This window comes from Pseudochaenichthys georgianus, chromosome 13 (genome assembly GCF_902827115.2).
Source record: "Pseudochaenichthys georgianus chromosome 13, fPseGeo1.2, whole genome shotgun sequence".
NCBI classification, from domain to species: domain Eukaryota; kingdom Metazoa; phylum Chordata; class Actinopteri; order Perciformes; family Channichthyidae; genus Pseudochaenichthys; species Pseudochaenichthys georgianus.
Genome location: NC_047515.1, coordinates 3513050 through 3533496, shown reverse-complemented (window position 1 = coordinate 3533496; position 20447 = coordinate 3513050). Strand labels below are relative to the sequence as shown.

The 20447-nt window shown below is 42.7% G+C and overlaps 1 protein-coding gene across 1 annotated transcript in view; it reads left to right on the top strand.

Moving 5' to 3' along the window:
* Positions 1-20447, top strand: part of LOC117456877 (calcium-binding protein 8-like) — a 201904-nt gene that overhangs the window by 72878 nt on the left and 108579 nt on the right. The window contains exon 4 of the mRNA XM_034096726.2: positions 19086-19198. Within this exon, the coding sequence (XP_033952617.1) occupies positions 19086-19198 (113 nt within the window). The remainder of the gene's footprint in view (positions 1-19085; positions 19199-20447) is intronic.

Sequence of the window (20447 nt, the reverse complement as noted above, 5' to 3'; positions counted from 1 at the left end):
TGTCAATAAATAGAGCTGCACAACTCTGCTTATTATCTAAAATACTCGCGACATCATCAACCACTTTCATGTGGCAGTGATGGTGCTGTGTTTCTTTCTGAAGCCTGACTGATGTTTAGACAGGATGTCATTTTTACATAAAAACTCCTTACCGTTCACTCACTAGGCGTTCAAGAACCTTAGCCAGAACTGACAATTTAGAGATGGGCCTATAATTATTTAATAAGGTGGCCTCCCCCTCCTTTTAGCAAAGGCAGGACATAAGCTGACTTCCATATATTTGGAGGTCAGCGTATGTCCTGCCTTTACTTTCAGAATCATGTTCATTGCCAAGTAGAACACATTGAAGGATTGCTTTAATATAGTCGTGGTGCAAACATAAACACAATTATAGGAAATAAATTGTAAGTGAAAGCTCAAAAATGTAGCAATGTAATATTTCAAAAGGTAAATAAAATTATATTTAAAAAAAAAGAGAAATATCTACAGTACACCGTATATAAATATACAAAAATAATTAGTACAATGAAAATGTGACATAATACTGTACATAACATATACCATTATGAGTTAAGATTCACAGCAGTAGCATTTAAAGGACAAATAATATGAATGCAGTCCATTTACCATAAAGGAATAACATGTTCTGTGTGGTGCAGATTGAGTGTCCCCTCCTACAGTAATGTGTGGTATGAGATGTGTAATTCCGTACGTGCACTCTTTCGTGTTCACATGCACATGTACTTATTTCCTCTGAGCCATGTTTAAAACATGTTTTCACGCATGCACGAGAGTATCTACAATTCAATCTCATCCACTCACTGTATGACTCATGAAAGAAACCAATGCTGGGAAGAGAACAGCCTGGAAGAAAATCAAGATTGATCAAATGTGTGCATACATGACATTGCGGATGGAAAATTGTAGATCAGAGTGGGTTTAATTTGGTGTGCCCAACTAACACAAATCTGATGCATTTACCGCAGCATTCCATTTTCCCAAAATACTGTGATATAAAACCAAATCCATACTGTACGTCTTTTAGCACAGAAATACTTTTACCCAAAGACTTGGGCAACTTTTATAGGAATGAACGGGGTCCCCGCATCCAACACTGTGCCCAGTTATCTTTTACTGCCCAAAACAGTCAAATCTGAATCTGCAGAGGTTTATTGATGGAGCACTTTGAACCTTTAGGTCCTTGGAGAGATCAGCAGGAAAACACAGCGAGGTTCCATGCAGAGCAGCTACATTACATGTAAATGACATGTTCTTTTCTTTATATCCTGTCTCCATATACAATTTCAAGAGTCGATGCAATAGTATGGGAAATGCAATATGCAAATGTCAGATCACTGAGAAAATATTCAAAGTGCTTTTCAGTTTCGCTGCAGAGAGAGAAAAAGTACTATACATGTTCAAGGTTTAAGATAGTCAGACTGCCTTCATCCTCCTCTGACTCATCTTCTTCACAATCTCCAGAGTCTGAGGTTGCTTTGTGCCTCAAGGGCGACTTTCACAGCTGACGAAGGTCACTGCAGTTTATGTATGTATTCACCTTGTTCTCATTGTTCTTTCTGTGTCCCTGTATTGAGTTTGTTGAAGTTGAAGTCTACGAAAATGTCTTTCTCATTAAATGACCCTCGGTCAATTTGTCTGTATTGATTCATGTCATTAGAAAAAACGTGGGTCTTTCTTCATTTAGGCGTTATTGAATCGTAGCATTGACTGGCTGCCTTGCAAGGGCGTTGTGCTTGTTCGTTTGCCAAATGTCGATTAGATAAAGACAGCTTATTCAGATATGATCAAACCGCTTTAGACAAACAAATAAAGAGAGAGGCCTCACACTCAGTTCATGTCAAGAGAGGCTTTCGGTATAAAATGATCTGTTTGATTCACAGGAATGGGAATATAAAGTGACAGGACTAAGATGTGTATATCTGTGGAAAGTTCTCTCTGAGGGCCTAAGATATTCTACAAAATAATATTTAAAAACATTAAAAATATATATATATTTTTTAATTTATATTTTTTAAATATTCTTTTAGCTATATTTTTAATTAGTTTTACCAAAATAACTTGATTTAATTGTATTTCAAATAATATTTCCAAAGAAATAAATCCTTCGAATCTGCCAAATCAGTTTCTGTTTGAATGTGAAGGGTTAAATCAAATCAAATCAAGTTTTATTTATAGCACATTTATAAACGATTTGTGGTCGAGCCAAAGTGCTGTACATATTCAAATAAATGAAAGAAGCTCCTTTAGCCGTCTCTGCGAGTCTGTGAAGACAGGAGCTGATTGGACGTCCAGCTATGAATTCACAGAGGGCCCGCTATAGTAACTGAACGAGAGAGTAATGTCAAATGACAGTACAATTAACCAATCATATCTTCCCTCTAAATAGGTGGGTTTTATTATCGCGGACTTTATGACAAGTTCCGCCCACTGTGAAGCTGTTCTTGTTTCCATAGCAACAACAACTTCCTGTCAACAGCGTAAACTCACCTTCAAAATAAAAACATGCCAAATTACACTTAAGACATACAACTGCAACAAAAGTAACAAACACAATGCAATATCCTTTTCAATTACAAAGAACACAGGGTTATTTACAGGTGTTGTTTTGTGTGGTAGAGGGTCGCTTTCATTGATGCGCTTTGCACCCCGGGCGTATAGTATACGCTGTGACGTAATAAAAAAATGTCTTTCTTTTTTTTGAGGGAAGAGGTGGGGGTCAGGTATAAAAGTCACGGCTCGCCACTGTGATAAATAGTGAATGGGTTGCGGATGGGTGACATAATACATTTATGAGAGAAAGCAGTACATTAATGGCTTACTATATATTTTTGAAAGCAATCCCTACGGCCTCTGGAAGCTAATGAACCTTGTGTGTGTTACACTGACTGTTTAAAACCAGCCAATAAGTCATAGTGATTAACTATGGAGACAGTAGGTGGAGTTTCTACGTGGCTGATAAAGGTTGCTGGTATTTAAAATGGAGAAAGTACTTATTGTTGGGTTGGTGGCTGATCTGTCTAATCAAGCTAGCTTACATTAGCTACCGATCTAGCAAGCTAGCTAGCAAATGTTAGCTCTCTAACTAGCTGCTCTAATAATTTACATTGGAATTATCTTTAACACCCTACGGTTAGACTTGCAGTGGGGACCTTTATCTAATATAAAAACATTCTTTTTTTTTTAAGGAGACCTGGTAGTGTCATGAAGCCAGCAGCTCCTCACAGTTCCAAACATCGCTATACAATCTCAAAGTTATTACATATTGGTAATCGCAATAGTTACTTTCCTGAAAAACGGTTAAAACTAAATAACAGTTAATTCAAAACCTAGAAACTTTGGCGAAGCTATGTAAAGTGATAGCAGTAAAATGCTTGAACCGGAAGTCCCCTCACATAATAGGGACAACCTGATCTCACCAGAATGCGTGACTCCACCACGACTCCTTAACACCGCATTTCGTGGAGGAGTCACGAACTTTGTTAAATCCCGGGAAAATTATGGTGCATTAGTTACGAATTTTTGTTCTCAAAAAACAGTGCATTGTGTGTAATACAACTGTGATTTTATTACATTAGTTAGTTTTTAAGGAAGGCCAGAGCTTCAGCTGTGTCAAATAGATTGTTCCCTTTAGTTAACGTTTTTCAAAAAGAACATTATATTCCAATTTGATCATGTCCCCTTTATTGTATTACGGAGAGCAATGTGAGCGTCCATTCCCATTGGATAACGCAGGATTTTACACCCGGAAGTAAGTATTCTCTTTACTGTCGATTGATTTTACAGTGCTATCTGCACTACTCATCAACTAAAAACACCAGATTATCCTTGTTGATTACACAACATTGATTGGTTTAAATTGTGTACAATGCTTTTGTATTTTCCCCTTCGATTCGGAGAAACAAATATTTGTTCAGTTTAGGATGGCCGAAGACACTACACTACCCAGAATCCTCAGCTATAGTTTGTGACACCATGTGCTTTGCTTGACAAACCCTGTGACTTGTCCTCAAGCTCTGTGATTGGATGTTGGAGTGGCAGTGCGCAAAGCTTACACCGGTCAAACAGCATTTTGAAATGGAATGAAACCCATCGACGGCACACTATTCAAAACAGGAATCGAACTTCTCCTTCCCCACCCCCCCCGTAGGTCACAGGCTCCTCCAACAGTGCAACACAATAAAACAGATACACAGAAAAAATAGTGCAAGTCAATACAAAAAGAAAATTAGTTAAAAAGTGAAATAAGAGTACATACAAGTGATTGGAGTAGCAGCCAGATGAATGTTATGGATGTTATTTCAAAGTGCAGGTGTTTAATAGTAGTTATGAACCGAGATACAGGACCCAAAAGCAGGATTCGGAGACAGATGTCCAAAAATAGAATGTTCTTTAATCACAAATTAAATCGTACTTTCACAAAAAATAGAAAGTAGATAAAAAGCCAAAACAAAGTTGTCCAGCAACACAAAAACTCACTTGACAAAAGGTCTAAATCCCAAGGTAGGTATCAGGAGTCAAAAGGCCTGGGTGCTCACGACATGAAACATAACGAACTGACAAAGGAACAGAGAAACACCAGGGCGCTATATATATATATATATATATATATATGAGGGGGATGGGCACAGGTGAAAACAATCAGGGCAGGGCCAAGCAATCTCACTGGCGGGAAACACACAAAGACAGGAACTGTGGGATCTGTAATGACAGGAAAGATTACTTTCAAAATAAAAACATAACTAAACCTAACATATCTGTCGAGTCACAACATTACCCCCCCTCTAGGGACGTCTCCTGACGGCCCAGGCAGATTAGGATGTTGCCTGTCGAAATCCCTGATCAACTCCTGATCCACAACGTAGCGAGACGGGATCCACATCCTATTCTCTGCTCCATAGCCTTTCCAGTCAACGAGGAACTGCCTGCCACGTCCCCTTCTCCGGACTGCCAGCAGTTTCTTTACTGTATAAACAAGGCCACCATCAACCATTCTGGGGGGTGGCGGAGGTTTAGTTGCGGGCACCAAACTGCTTTCCTTGACAGGCTTGATCTTCCCAACGTGGAATGTAGGGTGGACCCGCAGGGATCTGGGGAGTCGCAGGCGCACAGACACAGGGTTCACGATCTTCGTTATTGGAAAGGGACCAACAAACCTGGGGGCTAATTTTCTTGAAGCGACATGGAGGGGTAGATCTTTCGTGGACAACCACACCTTCTGCCCAGGCTGGTACACTGGAGCTGGCCGGCGGTGTCGGTCAGCCCCCCTTTTCATTGAAGAAGAACTCCTTAGAAGGGTTCGACGGGCAGCCGCCCAGATGCGATGGCAACGTCTGACCAGGGCATGTGCAGACGGGACCAAGACCTCCTTTTCAGTCTCAGCAAACACGGGTGTTTGGTAGCCAAACACGCACTGGAAGGGAGTCATACCAGTGGCAGAGGTAGGAAGAGAATTGTGGGCGTATTCCACCCAGGTTAGATGCTTGCTCCATGATGAGGGATTCTGAGCCACCAAGCACCTCAGACATGTCTCCAACACTTGATTTAATCTCTCCGTTTGTCCGTTGGACTGGGGGTGATACCCAGAGGAGAGGCTAGCGGTGGCTCCAATGAGACTGCAGAACTCCTTCCAGAACTTGGAAACAAACTGTGGGCCCCGGTCTGACACAATATCCCTGGGAAATCCATGTATCCGGAACACATTGACCATCATAATTTCCGCCGTTTCCTTGGCCGAGGGTAGCTTGGTCAATGGAATAAAATGAGTCATTTTCGAAAAACGATCTACCACTGTTAGTACAGTGGTCTTACCTTGAGACACCGGGAGTCCAGTAACAAAGTCCATGGATATGTCAGACCAGGGCCGTTGGGGAATGGGCAACGGCTGCAGCAACCCAGCCCGAGGCATGGAAGAGGTTTTGCTGCAAGCACAAACAGGACAGGCATTCACATATTCACCAACATCTTTAGCCATGGACGGCCACCAGAAACGCTGCTTAAGTGCGAACATGGTTCCTCTAATCCCAGGATGACAAGTGAGCAAGGACGTGTGAGCCCAGTGAATGATCTTGGAGCGTAAGGGCACTGTAACAAACAGCCTATTAGGCGGACACTCACTAGGTGCTGGACTCTCAACATTTGCTTGCTGCACCTCTTTTTCTATCTGCCAAGTTACCGCTCCTACCACACGGTTCAGTGGTAGGATGGGTTCTGGTTCCTTGGCAGCAGGCTCAGGGTCAAACAGACGGGACAAGGCATCTGGCTTGGTGTTCTGGGAGCCAGGTCTAAATGACAAGGTAAAATCAAAACGACTGAAAAAAAGTGTCCATCTAGCCTGGCGTGAATTCAGTCTCTCAGCCTTTTTCATGTATTCGAGGTTCTTATGGTCTGTCCATACCAGGAACGGCTGAGCGGCCCCCTCTAGACAATGTCTCCACTCCTCCAAGGCTTGTTTCACTGCCAGTAGTTCACGATTTCCCACGTCGTAGTTCCTTTCCGCTGAGGACAACTTACGGGAGAGAAAAGCACAGGGATGGAGCTTATTATCCTTTGCAGCCCGCTGAGAGAGAACTGCCCCCACACCGAGGTTAGAGGCATCCACCTCTACCACGTACTGTCGAAGTGGATCTGGGATGGTGAGGATGGGAGCAGAGGTGAACATCTCCTTTAGAGCTTGAAAAGCATTAGCAGCTTTGGAGTTCCATTCAAACGGGACATGAGGAGAGGTAAGTACATGTAGCGGGGAAACAATAGAACTGACATTTCTGATGAAACGTCTATAAAAATTTGCAAACCCCAGAAACTGCTGTAGTTTTTTCCTGTTGACAGGAACTGGCCACTCGGCCACGGCACTGACCTTGGCAGGGTCCATCTTTAGTTGACCGGGGGCAATGATGAAACCCAGGAACGATGTGGTTTGGACATGGAACTCGCACTTCTCTGCTTTAACATAAAGTTGGTTCTGTAGCAGGCGGTCGAGGACTTGACGGACATGCTGCTGGTGGGTTATGTTGTCAGGAGAAAAAATCAAAATGTCATCAAGATATACAAACACAAACTTATTCAGGAAGTCCCCCAACACCTCATTTATGAGGGCCTGAAATACTGCCGGTGCGTTTGTCAAGCCAAAAGGCATCACTAGGTACTCATAGTGTCCACTAGGTGTGTTAAATCCAGTCTTCCATTCGTCCCCCTCCCTGATTCTCACCAAATGATAAGCATTCCTTAAATCCAGTTTGGTGAAAATGTTGGCGTCTTGCAAAAGTTCAAAGGCGGAGGAGATGAGTGGGAGAGGGTACCGGTTTTTGATGGTGATTGCATTCAGAGGGCTGTAGTCTATACAGGGCCGGAGTGATCCATATTTTTTGTCTACGAAAAAGAAGCCCGCTCCCGCCGGTGACATGGAAGGGCGAATGAGTCCGGCCTGCAAGGAGGTCTCAATATAATTGTTCATGGCCTCCCTTTCGGGTCCGGAAAGAGAGTAGAGGCGACCCTTTGGAATTGGGGAGCCAGGTACCAAGTTTATTGCACAGTCATTAGGCCTATGTGGTGGCAGGGCAGTGGCTCGGGCTTTACTAAAAACCTCCTTTAGGTCCCAATAGCAACTGGGCACCTTGGACTTGTCAGGGAAATCTTGCTCCTGTACTTGGATAGCCTCAGTCATTTCTGTACATGCAATCCTTCTTGCATGGGGAGTGTTGTCATCAGTCTTATTGTCTCTCAAACAGAAATGCTTGCAGTCCTCTCCCCATCCCTTAACTCTCCCAGATCTCCAGTCTATGTGTGGGTTGTGCTTGACTAACCATGGGTAACCAAGAAAAAGTGGATGCTGAGCAGAGTCAAATAAATGGAAAGTCATGTGTTCAGTATGTGTTGCATTTACGGTTACTTCAATCGGCATAGTACAGTGGGTACCGGTAAACAATAACCGACCATCCAGAGCAGAGGCCTTTAACGGTTGCGTCAAAGGAATTACCCCACAGTTCCACTTCTTGGCCAACCCCCAATCCATTACACTTTCATCCGCACCAGAGTCAATGAGAACCCCCTGAGTTAAAACATGTCTGTCTATTTTTACTTGTACCTGTGTCAAGGTACGAGGAGGGAATCCAGATGACAGTCGGCTCACCAGGGTCCTCCTCGTCCCTGATGAGCCCGATCTTTTGCTGTACATGAAGCCAGGAGGTGCCCCTGCTCCCCACAGTAAAAACACCTGCCCTCCTGAATGCACCGAAGACGTTCTTCCGGAGTCAACTTAGCCCGACCCAACTGCATGGGCTCCTCTGAAACACTAGGGAGCACTCTTCTCTCAGGAGGAGTATCGGTAGGAGGTCTCCAGGCGGGACGATGGCTTGGTGTGTCCCCTTGGTGTCGAGGCAGACGTGCCACACTCTTGAACCTTTCTTTTTGTCTTTCGGCCAGTCTATTGTCTATTCGAACTGCCAGTGCAATGACAGAATCCAAGTCTTCTGGGAGGTCCAAAGGTATTAACTGGTCTTTAATGGAATCCGAAAGACCAGACAAAAAGGCGTCGAGCAGTGCTGCAGAATTCCAGCCACTATCTGCTGCAAGGGTCCTGAACTCAATGGCATAGTCCGATACTCTGCGCTGACTCTGCATCAGTGCTCTGGCTGCCTCCCTTCCAGGAGCCGTGCGATTAAACACCTTGTTGAGAGTGTCTGTAAATACATCCAGCGAATTACAGGTAGATGAATCTCTCGCCCATTCGGACGTAGCCCAGGCCGCTGCTCTCCCCGTTAAGTGGCTCACCATGAAGGCCACTTTGGAGTGATCAGTGGGGAATGCAGCAGGGTTATATTTATAATGGAGATCACAATGAACAATGAAAGGGCGGCAGTCACCGGAATCTCCGGAGAATCGCTCTGGAGATGCCAGACGAGGCGGTGGAGCATGGAGTGGCACCTGGTCAGCTGGAACAATTGGTGTGTGAGCAACAGCAGGGTGCTGAGGGGATGAACCAGCTTCGAGGTGAGCGAGGACACGGTGCAGCTGTTCGGCAAGGTGATTCACCTGAGTATTGACTGAGGCTTGAAAGTTTTCCTGACGGCCGGTCAGTTCCCTCACCCCCAGGTTGATGGTGCCCAGCTGCTCCTCATGCTGGTGTAGTCTTGTTCCTTGAGCTCGCAGAGCTATCTTCACTGTCTCTGAATCCGCTGGGTCCATATTTTGGTCAGTTCGTACGGTTATGAACCGAGATACAGGACGCAGGACCCAAAAGTAGGATTCGGAGACAGATGTCCAAAAATAGAATGTTCTTTAATCACAAATTAAATCGTACTTTCACAAAAAATAGAAAGTAGATAAAAAGCCAAAACAAAGTTGTCCAGCAACACAAAAACTCACTTGACAAAAGGTCTAAATCCCAAGGTAGGTATCAGGAGTCAAAAGGCCTGGGTGCTCACGACATGAAACATAACGAACTGACAAAGTAACAGAGAAACACCAGGGCTATATATAGGTGAGGGGGATGGGCACAGGTGAAAACAATCAGGGCAGGGCCAAGCAATCTCACTGGCAGGAAACACACAAAGACAGGAACTGTGGGATCTGAAATGACAGGAAAGATTACTTTCAAAATAAAAACATAACTAAACCTAACATATCTGTCGAGTCACAACAATAGTCTTATGGCCTGTGGGATGAAACTGTCCCTGAGTCTGCTGGTTTTAGTCCGGATGCAAGATAAAATAAGATAAGATGGTACTTTATTGATCCCAATTTGGGAAATTGTTTTTGTTGCAGCAGGATAAAAGACAAGGCATTTTACAATAAAACAAAACTACAAATAAACAAGAATAGAAAGAAAATAAAATAGCAATGTTGAAAATACATGTTGAAATAGAAAATATACATGTAGATATTATGCAAATATATATTCAAAAAGATATGGAATATTACATATTGATCAGATTATATATGTGTAAAATGTACAGCAAGGTTTTATTCCAAGTGAAACTATGGAGCAGAGAGTTCTCTTCCAGCCAGAGGTGATTTGTTGTACAGAGTTATTGCAGTGGGCAGGAATGTGTTCCTGTATTGGTCCTTGTGACAGCGGAGCTGCAGCAGTCTGTTGGAGAAGGTGCTCTGTTGACTGTCCAGCTGCAGGTGGAGAGGATGGCTGGGGTTATCTGACTGTCCAGTTGCAGGTGGAGAGGATGGCTGGGGTTATCTGACTGTCCAGCTGCAGGTGGAGAGGATGGCTGGGGTTATCCATCATGAACAACAGCCTGTTCAGTGTCCTCCTCTCCACCACAGCTTCAAAGGGGTCCAGCTTGATGCCGATCACAGACCCAGCTTTTCTAATCAGTTTATTGATCCTGCTTGTGTCACCGGCTCTAATGCTGCCCCCCCAGTAGACCGCAGCAAAGAAGAGTGCATTAGCCACAACAGACCGGTAGAAGATCTCCAGCATCTTGCTGCACACGTGGAAGGATCTCAGCTTCCTCAGAAAATAGAGTCTGCTCATCCCTTCTTGTACACAGCGTCAGTGTTGATCCTCCAGTTTAGCCCATTGTCTAAGTGCACTCCCAGGTACTTGTAGTCATCCACAATAGCCACCTCCTCTCCCAGAATGTGCAGAACAGTTTGTGGCTGGGGTGATGGGGGTCTTTTATAATCCTGAAGGCTTTCTTTAAGGTTAACCTGGTATTTTTACTCCACTACATTTATTTGAGTTACTTTACAGGTTCTGATTAATGATGTGAAATATAAACAACCCTTAAATCAGACTTTAGTTACACCTGAGTAAAATTCAGGGAAGGTGATTGTCAAGTGCCAACAATCAGGAGAGATATTTGATTGGAGGACTGGCTTATCTAAAGCCAGTTGAGTAGCACTTGAAATGTTTTGGCTCTATGAAACCTGATGTACTTATATGATTCTGGTTTGTATTTTGTTGGTCGAACGCACTTATTGTAAGTCGCTTTGGATAAAAGCGTCAGCTAAATGCAATGCACTGTAATGTAATGATTGTTGGTGCTTGAGAAGACTAAATATTTATCTGCAGATCCCTATAAAGTATATTCATTACTCGTTATTCTCTACAAATAGATAATTAAAAACTGTATATAATTGCTATTTTGCACATCCCTTTTCAAGATTTCAATATTACTCTAAACGTGTAATAACGTGCGTTAACCAGTAGGAGGTGCGGGTTAAAAAGCTGTCAAGTTTACAGTGTTAACAAAATAATATATACTGCTGTTTCTGGTTTAGTTTACGACGGATATATTCTGTTATTGTTTTGATATTTGTAACACAAAAGCGATGGAAAAAACCCACAGCAACACAGGAAAGATGGTTTTAACATGACCCAGCGGTCTAGTAGTTAATAAAAAACAATAATATCAAAACAAATTATTACAACTAACTTTATTGTGAAATTAAAACAGAACGGTAAAATAATAGTTTCCGGTCTATTCTGAGGCCAGGGTTTAGTGGAGAGAGTGAATACTGCTGAATACACATACTTTACAGAGATGCTGTATGCGAAACCAATGTGAGTTTGGAAAATTGCACAGTATAAATCTATTCTAGTAGACCTCAACAATGGAATTATGATCAGTGGAAATGGCCATGACATGGGACCTTTAAAATAAGAAGAGATGTCTGTTGACTTTCTCTTCATTTTCTGCAGATTGACATTACACACAGCAGTGATTAATAGTAGCCTACGCATTACACCAGCCCAGCATACCGACATCAGCTAACGTTAGCTTAGCATGCTAAACTAACGCTAACTCGGATAGCCGCCAAAGTGTGTTTACAGACGAATTATACCTGAAGTGAAGCCAGCCTTTACTGAGCCCCGAGCCTGTTTTCCAGGTCTTCCAGCGTTTTTCTCGTTTTAATGCCATTGAACACATATTTTGATCAGAATATCAGCTAAAGCTAAGCATATCTCTGTTTTTTGCTACCTAAAGCTAACACACTAACGCCTGAAGTGTTGTGGGGCTCAACAGGCAACAAACGTATACGATTTACCTTCTAGAAGTCTGGTGGATTTTTGTCAACTCCAGTCCAGTCAGTAGAAAGAAACGTTTTGCTGCAACCTGCTGCTGTCTGTGCGAATCTCAGAGTGGTGCGCGCGATTATCAGAGTGGTGCATGCAGTATCAGAGTGTTACCATGGTAGCAGAGGGAGAGGGAGGGGCTGCAGTATGAGCGTTGGAAGCTCAAATCAAGCGACTCGCTGGCTGTGTATTTGTTGTTAAATATCAGATAAACTACTACCATACGTGACTGGCGACGCGGTGTGTGTGGTGGGGGAGCCAGTGGGCGGCCAACAAATATATCAGGGTGGCCATGGCCCCCCCTGGCCCCCCCTTGCTGGCGCCACTGCTGTGAGGATTGGATCCGCGGTCACAGCCATTGATTGTGAACCCAGCGGCCAAGTCCAGCGGATCTCTAGAAGATACCGACCAATGATCTGCTCCACTGGTCTCTGCTGTCCGGCCTATCCATGTGATTGCTATTGAGCTGACCATGCCCTTCATGGAGAGGTGTGAATACTCTTCTTTGTTCCAGATCACAGCATTGCACCAGAGTGTAGACTACGCATGTTCTTCTTTTTCTTCTGGTCTCAATGACCTTGATGCCATTGTTCTCTCTTTGACTCCAAACTATACATATGGATCTAGACTTGTATTAAATAACCATCAGGGACCAACAGTTAGTTTTATTCCCTTTTGTATTTAATCAAATTGTTTGTCTGTATCTAAACGGAGAAGGATTTTGCATCTTTTTTGTAATCATTTATCTATCTATTTCAAGCTGAAACAGAAATGCTTGTTGCAACATGACTCAGGAGGAGACTCGTCTGAAGCAGCTGCTTTGAATTATAATGGACGAATTGATTGATGTTCCACACAAGGCAACTCAAAGACCTCTACAAAAAACAATTGAATCCCCCAGTCAGAGCTGGTTGATGTGGCCAGGGAAAGGGAAGTTTGGGATCCTCTGCTGGAACTGATCCCCCACCACCTGACTCCAGAGAAGAGGTTGAAAATGGACAGATGGATGGATAGATGAAAGCCGACTTTGTAGATGTCTAATTGTGTGGTTTTAACATTGCCGATTGAAACTCACAACCGATTTTTTTGGCTCCTAAAACCAATTACTGTACCTCAGTTTTATCTTTAATTTAAAAAATGTTCCGTCATATCAGCCCCATTGATTTGTTCAATGAACTTACTGATGGCTTGTATTGGACCTTATTCCCCCAGGTGAAATAGTAATGTAAATATAAGTGTCGTCTACTTAGCTAAACTAAAGTCTTGATATTTTTTTAAGTATAGCATCCTGGTATACTTTAGGGCAGGGGTGGGGAACCTTTTTCCTCTCAAGGGCCATTTCAATTTTTTCAACATCCTCCGAGGGCCGTACATATTATTCACCTCAGCTTAAAAATACTAAAATCACAACCCATTTATTTCTTTCTTCCATGTGAACATGATTTAAGTGGGGGGGGACCTAACCTCCTCTAGGGGGGTCCGGGGGCATGCTACCCCGGGAATATTTTTTCTTAAATATTGAAGTTAAAAGCATCAATCTGGTGCACTTTGAGAGCAACTTCAAGAGATCTATGGAAACATCTCTCAACACTGTTGGAGTCTACCGGACCAGGTCCGTCCTCCGCGCAGATCGTTTGGATATGGCCAGAGCGGGGTCGCCGTCCGGATCTGCCGATGACCTTTCTTAGTTCTGAGGGGAAAGGAATTGTGTCCTAGACACTATTCTCTGTTAGCTGTACAAAAACTAGACTTTGCACTCCAATGAATTGTTTCTTCAAATAAGCACTTTATTACACAGTTCAACAAAGATATATCAATCCGTACTATACCACAAAGCGCTTTGGACTCCTTCTTGAGTTCCCACCGTGACAGGCTCGTCAGTGTGAGATCCCAGTTGAAGTGAGTGCCGAATTCTGAATATATCTTGTTCTTTATAGTGTTTGCTGTGAAGCCCCCACCTTTGGTGCTCTCTGTGCTGCAGTCTGCCTTTTCTGCCCAGCAACACACAGTTTTAGCTAAGGTCAGGCCAGGGCCATACTCCCTTTTTCTAATTACCTGTTTTAACTGGTTTTCTCAGGATCTGGATCTGGTGAGGATCAGGGCCCCACATCTCGTCCTTGAAGATAACAGGATGTAGCCGGCCAGCAGTAAACTTTAACAGCAGTAAACTTTAACACGTTATTTTTCCACTCAGACAGCTCAATGTTTCCTATAACAGGATTTACTATATCTTATATTCACAGTTACTTTTTCCTTATCTTTATTCTTCAACACCCAGATGAAACAGAACTGTAAACAGATTTACTTTTTATTTATGGATATTTTACAAATCACTCCCCATTCAAAGTGTTTTCTTGTTTATTACAACTTTCTTTTACTGTCATATAGTATTTTATACCTGTTTACTTTATTCTCTTATTTTTTTATAACTATAATGATCATATAATGATGTGCCTTTACCTCACTGGTTGTAGAAAAAGCTTCTTATATTCGTTAGCATAGCTAGCTAACCAGATGCTAATAACAACAAAGGTATTGACTGCATGATCAGTGTGACAGATGAACAGATCGCCACTGGGTTTACAACTAAAGACACAGTCACGCAGAAACTGCAGCATCTGTACGGCTCCTTATCTGAAGTGCTGAGCCACGTTCCGGTGCTCTCCGTCAGAACTGCACCCCTGTCAGACGAGACATATACCACGTGATGACACGTTAGGCTCGTGTTGTGTTCAAGGACCCTGACCTTGGCCAGGAAAAACAGGCACTCACTTGTTTAATTATTTTGCGGTCTAGATTTCGTTATTTTTTTTATTTTTTGCGTGTGTTTATAAATTACCTCGAGGGCCGTACCAAATGGTCTCGCGGGCCATATACGTATACCTGCTTTAGGGCGTGGCTTCTTTGTGATTGGCAGGTCGCTACCAAGGTGTTTTCTTCATTTCTGTTTTACAACTTTAACCCTTTCACACTGTTTTCCATTTATGAAAGTTAATTGTGACATTTTGTCTGGCCATTGTACTCAACCAGTGTCCCTTCTGGCTCCCAAGTACAAATACGGAATAAGTACAAACGGAAATGCCAAAAATGCCAAACTAAACGAAAAACTATGGTCCAACCAATGGGACCAAGTCTGTTTTTCTTGCCAGCTGAAATTCTAAAAATATTTTTGCAAAACATCTTATCCTTTAGCTCTATAACTCTTACAGTTGCTAAACCTTATCAGCTATACAGTGGATTCTAACTTTATCAGTCTGCTATTTGTTCCTGGGCAGAGAGTACACAGCCTTTTTGTCAGGAGTTGTTAGCTGCTGGGCTCAGGGTTGATGAGAGCAGTGAGAACCATACAAAACGTTCCATTCAGTCATCCTGTCTAACCTTGAACCTGTTAACCCAATCACCTTATCTCTACTGTCGTCCATCCATCCTCCACCTGACATGCTAGGATCTCAGAATCTGGCCCTGCTGAATATGCATGGCTACAATTGCAGTGAGTGTGGCATTTAACGTTACAGTGTCAGTATTCCCAAGAGTTGCTGGCACAATTGGAGCAGGATCAGAGCTACTGTAGGTCAGCAAACATTATGACTTTTCCTGCATCGGTAAATTACATCGGACAATGTGCCTGACACAGATTACAGAGAGAACAGGTGGGAAAATAAGACGGGTGAAAAAGAAAAGAAAAGACAGCAAACAACCTGGGTTTTAAAAGAATGAAAGATAGTAAATAATAATGTATGTTCTTTGCTGTTCAGCTGCTGATATTCTCTTACTTTAGCTTGTATTTGTCATGGCTTCAAATTCACTTATTCTAGTGAGTGAGCTGTCGGTCCACCCTATTTTTTTATAAAAACCTAAGAAAAACACTAAGAGCGGGCTTATAACGGGCTTATAACAACTCTCCACTCAAAGATCAAAATGAGAAAATAAAGGTAATTTTGAATGTGTTGCTATCCGCAGAGTGTTGATGTTTTGTGTTGGCAGTAGTTTGAACCACTATGAGCAGGCTCCAGATCAGCACTGTTGGATTCCATGTGCTCAGCAGGAACTTCACGTTGTGTCTGATACAGGAGCTGGCACTTTGATCTTTTTCACATCCACAATGATAGAGGAAGTCAGAGCTCATTACTTATTTATTTTTGTCTTCGTGGTCAATCTCACTGTATGATTTGAAGCTTGCTGGGCTTGGATTTAAACAACAAAGACACAAACAATATTCATACTTCCCTTTAAGCCCAAACATAGCATGTTATAACAAAAGTAAACTGCAGGAAAACTTTGGCAACCCTTAAGGTATCAATGATGTTTTGCTATGTTTTGCTTGGTTTATTAGGGAAGGTTCACGGTCTACTTTTCCCTCAACACCCAGTGTAGCCAGTTAGCCTCTCACTCCAAACCATATACAGTATCAAGTTCAATCACAGTGATGTCACCGATGTGTTTGTGGACTACGGCTCAGAATCCTTGAGTTAGACGGTTTGGTCTTCGCCATTTTGTTTTTTTAATGCTGAACAAGATATCGATAGGTGACCATAATGTCACAATTATTTTCCATGAACTGAAAATACATTGTGAAAGACTTTAAATTGTATAGCCAAAACACAGACAGCACCCACATTGTAAACAACATGGCTGTCTGGTAAGTGAAGCAGGGTGGACCCAAAGCAAGAGGGAGCACTTATTATTCTAATCTTATTATTCAAGGCAAAACAGAACACAACTTAAAAATACGACTTAAATACGAGCAGAACTAATGAGGGGATAAAGTGACCTGCACTTTATCCCCTCATTAGTTCTGCTCGTATTTAAGTCATGTTCTTTCTGTTTAGTCTTTGTTGGATTCGTGTTTGTTGTGATTGGTAAGTTGGGTTCTGTTTTGCCTTGAATAATAAGATTTGAATAATAAGTGCTCCCTTGTCTTGCTGTGTACACCTGTACAGGAGCTAATGAGGAACAGGGGGAACTAATAAGGCCAGGACAGACAGTCAAAACAGGCGTGAAAACACACAAAGACAGGAAATCAAAACAAACATGAGACGTGCACACACTGCCTTATCGCATATTTGACTCTAAATGGGATCATTATGCAAACAATTGCGACCGTAAACCCAATACGAAAGTGTTTAATTAGGCAATACATCAAGTGAGAAGTAAGGTCATTTTCTCCCTGGCTTTTATACAATCTGATATCTTTGTGCAACCTGTAGTTTCCCCCTTGTTGTGGAGAGAATCCTCATTTCAGTCACTCTCTTATTGGGGCTTCTCTTTTTAAGACCTGAAGGTTTCAAACCATCGAAGAGATACCAGTGAGGTTATGTTTGTGTTGAACATAACTTTCCCACAGTGTGACATTGGAAACTTGAGCCCAAACGTTAAGGTCCTGTATCCACAAAGCACCTTTTCTTGAGCACCAGCGTCTTTTTTCAATGGATTCCAATGAGAACAGAACGCATGCTGTTGCAAGTGGCCGCCTCGAGTAACAGTGTTACAAAGCGTGTTTTTCTCAGAGCTGACCGACTTTGTTGTGCAGAAACGATCACAGCAAAGACCAAAACGCTCATGTCTGTGCAGACCTGTCTGGCGAATGAGGCTGCCGGTGATGTTGTGACGTTATCTCTGTGTGTGGATCGTCCTCCTCACTCAGCTGTCAGACTGAGCGGGGAAGCTCACAGAGTGACAAAGTGAGAGAGTAAGAATCCTCCAGTTGGTGTTCATGATGAAAACAACCATTTCAAACAAATAAATAGTAGCACAAACATGTAATAAATCCAAAGGGGCCAAACTCATCAGTCATACAACAGTGTGATAGGATAGTGTTGTAATCACGATAAACAACAAGTGGTTTCGTGATGAACACCGTGGAGGAGGCTCTGCCCAGCACCCTGCCTGTCCCTTCCTGTCAGAAATAGACCCGATGTGAACACAGAGCCTTAGATGACAAATCTGTAAACAAAACAAAGTGACTCTTCAGTGATGAAGGCTGGATGTCCCTCTGCAGTTCACAGGAGAACAGATTCTAGTTGGGATGAGTGCCGTTTTGTTTGTTATCCCCTTTGTGATATACAGGTCAGGATGGTCTCAGCTGCACGCTGCACCAGGTCAGACACCCGAGGAGACTGTGGAGTGCAGCGTAGACGGACCACTTTTGGTCAAAATGTCCTCTCCATTAAGGCAGCTCGTTGTGGAACAGCCTCCCTGCTGAGACACGGGATCGTCCCACTCTCAATAGCTTCAAAGGTCAACTCAAAGAATGGTTGAGAAACAAACAGACGCACTTTAACACGGGGGTATCTCCTCCTGCACTTTATGCATCTCTTGTATCTTCTCGTGCACTTTATATGTCGTTGCTGCTACACTGTACTGCCATGTCATAAATACTTGTGTATGCTGCTCATGCTCTTTCTGCACATCATGTATTTATTTTTTGCTATGTTTATAAATGTCATGTTCTTAATGTATGTGAGGGACTACGGATGGAAATGAGCTCAAAACTAAAATCCGGCATGTTTACACTTGAAGCATTAATTGTGTTAAAGGTGGGGTATGCCATTTATTTCTGAAACACTTTTTGTATATTCCATGGAATGCTCTTAACATCCCGATAGCAATGAATATCTGAAGTGCTTTGACAACAAATCCATAAAAAAACATCATCTGTGGAAGCCCTAGCGCTGTAAAGAGCTCGACCAATCATCTGAGCCGGCTAAAGTAACTGGATGGCCTACCTGCCTGTCAGCCTTCCATCTGTGCACAAACTGATCTCGTGCCCTCATTGGTCATGTGCGCGTTCCTGTGTGTTGGAGGCGGGGCTCTGTGAGGAAGTGGCAGATTTGTTCCGGTTGTGTATTTTCAAATTCTAGCCACTCGAGCTGCTTTCTCCAAAATGACCTACCCCACCTTTAAGTCTTCATTAATGTGCATTGTCCCTATTCAAATAAACGATGACATGAAATGAAACTGTAAGAAGGTTCATTTACATAGAAAGGTCGATGCAAATATCAGTGGTGAATAATCTGTTCTCATACGTGTGTGTCAGGTGACGGACAGGTGGATTTCGAGGAGTTTATGACGATCCTTGGACCCAAACTGCTGTCGTCTGAAACGAGAGATGGCTTCCTGGGCAGCACGATAGATAGCATCTTCTGGCAGGTAAAACTTTATCTTCTTCAACACATCTGTTCTGTTCTCTGCTGGATCGTGGTTTGAGCAGGATGTCAAGACGCGGGTACATTTACTTCAAAGGAGAGCAGGAACCACTGATGAATAGTCCTGCCAGTTCTCAACCATTCTTGTTTAACAAACAACTATTTTGGTTTTGTGTGTGGTTCAGCGTAATGGTTGTTGGTCTGCTGCACTTAAGAAGTTCAATTCAAGCTTCGCTCATGTATGACTGTTTCCGAATGGTCCCAGAGAAATAAAAAAGTACCATTGGGACTCAAATTGAATACATATTTGTTAAATGTTAAGATGTTCAAATTGCATACGACATCATTATACACATTTTGATGATCCTGAATGTCACATCGTAATCTGAGGAGAAATGTCACTTACATCCAGGAGAAAGGCTTGTTTACAGAAATGATATTACAACTGGGAATGCATGCACAGCAGAGGGAAGGACATCATGTTGCCTTCCCTCCTCGTCCTCTCTCCTTCCCTGACCTGTGATCCAGAAGTCAATCTGAGCACTCTATTTGGAAGGATTTCTTTATTCCTAAAATAAATCTAGAGAAGAGAGGAAGCTTCTGGAGACGCGGTTAGTGAGGATGCACTGGTGGATCCTTTGCTTCCAGTCTTCCAGCACCTGTGACACACAGCAGAGCAGGAAACAATGCTGGAAATAACAAACCAACAGGATGTCAATTCAATTAAAATGATATATTAAGTCATTATGTTCATTTGAAAGTGATCATAAAACATAATGGTTGTAAAATATTGAGACGGCTTTTGTAGCTGTGACACACGTCATATTGTATTTACATTACTTTAAAATGAGCGCTCCTGACCATTTTGTTAAATGCATGTTGCCTCACCCCCTTGATTCCTCTGTCCTTGTGCCTATTAGAGGCAGAAGGGACTGAGATGTGATGAAAGGAGGCTTGGTAAGAAATCATGGTCGTTGTGATGCCCCTGACGACGCTGAAGTTGGCTTCCGATCGGCGATTCTGCAGTTAAGGGGAAAGTTAAGGGACATTTAATTTACAGCGCTGAGCGAACAATCCTCCGTGTTTGAACCTCTTAAATCGATGCATAGCCGATTTATCTGGACTGGATTATCCCAGAGAGGCTAAAGATTCTTTATAACCCAGTTTCAGATTTGTGAAACCTTTATTCTATTTGTAAAAATACAAGAAGGCATAAAGGCTCGCCCAGCTGGGAGGTTCACTCTCTCATCCTG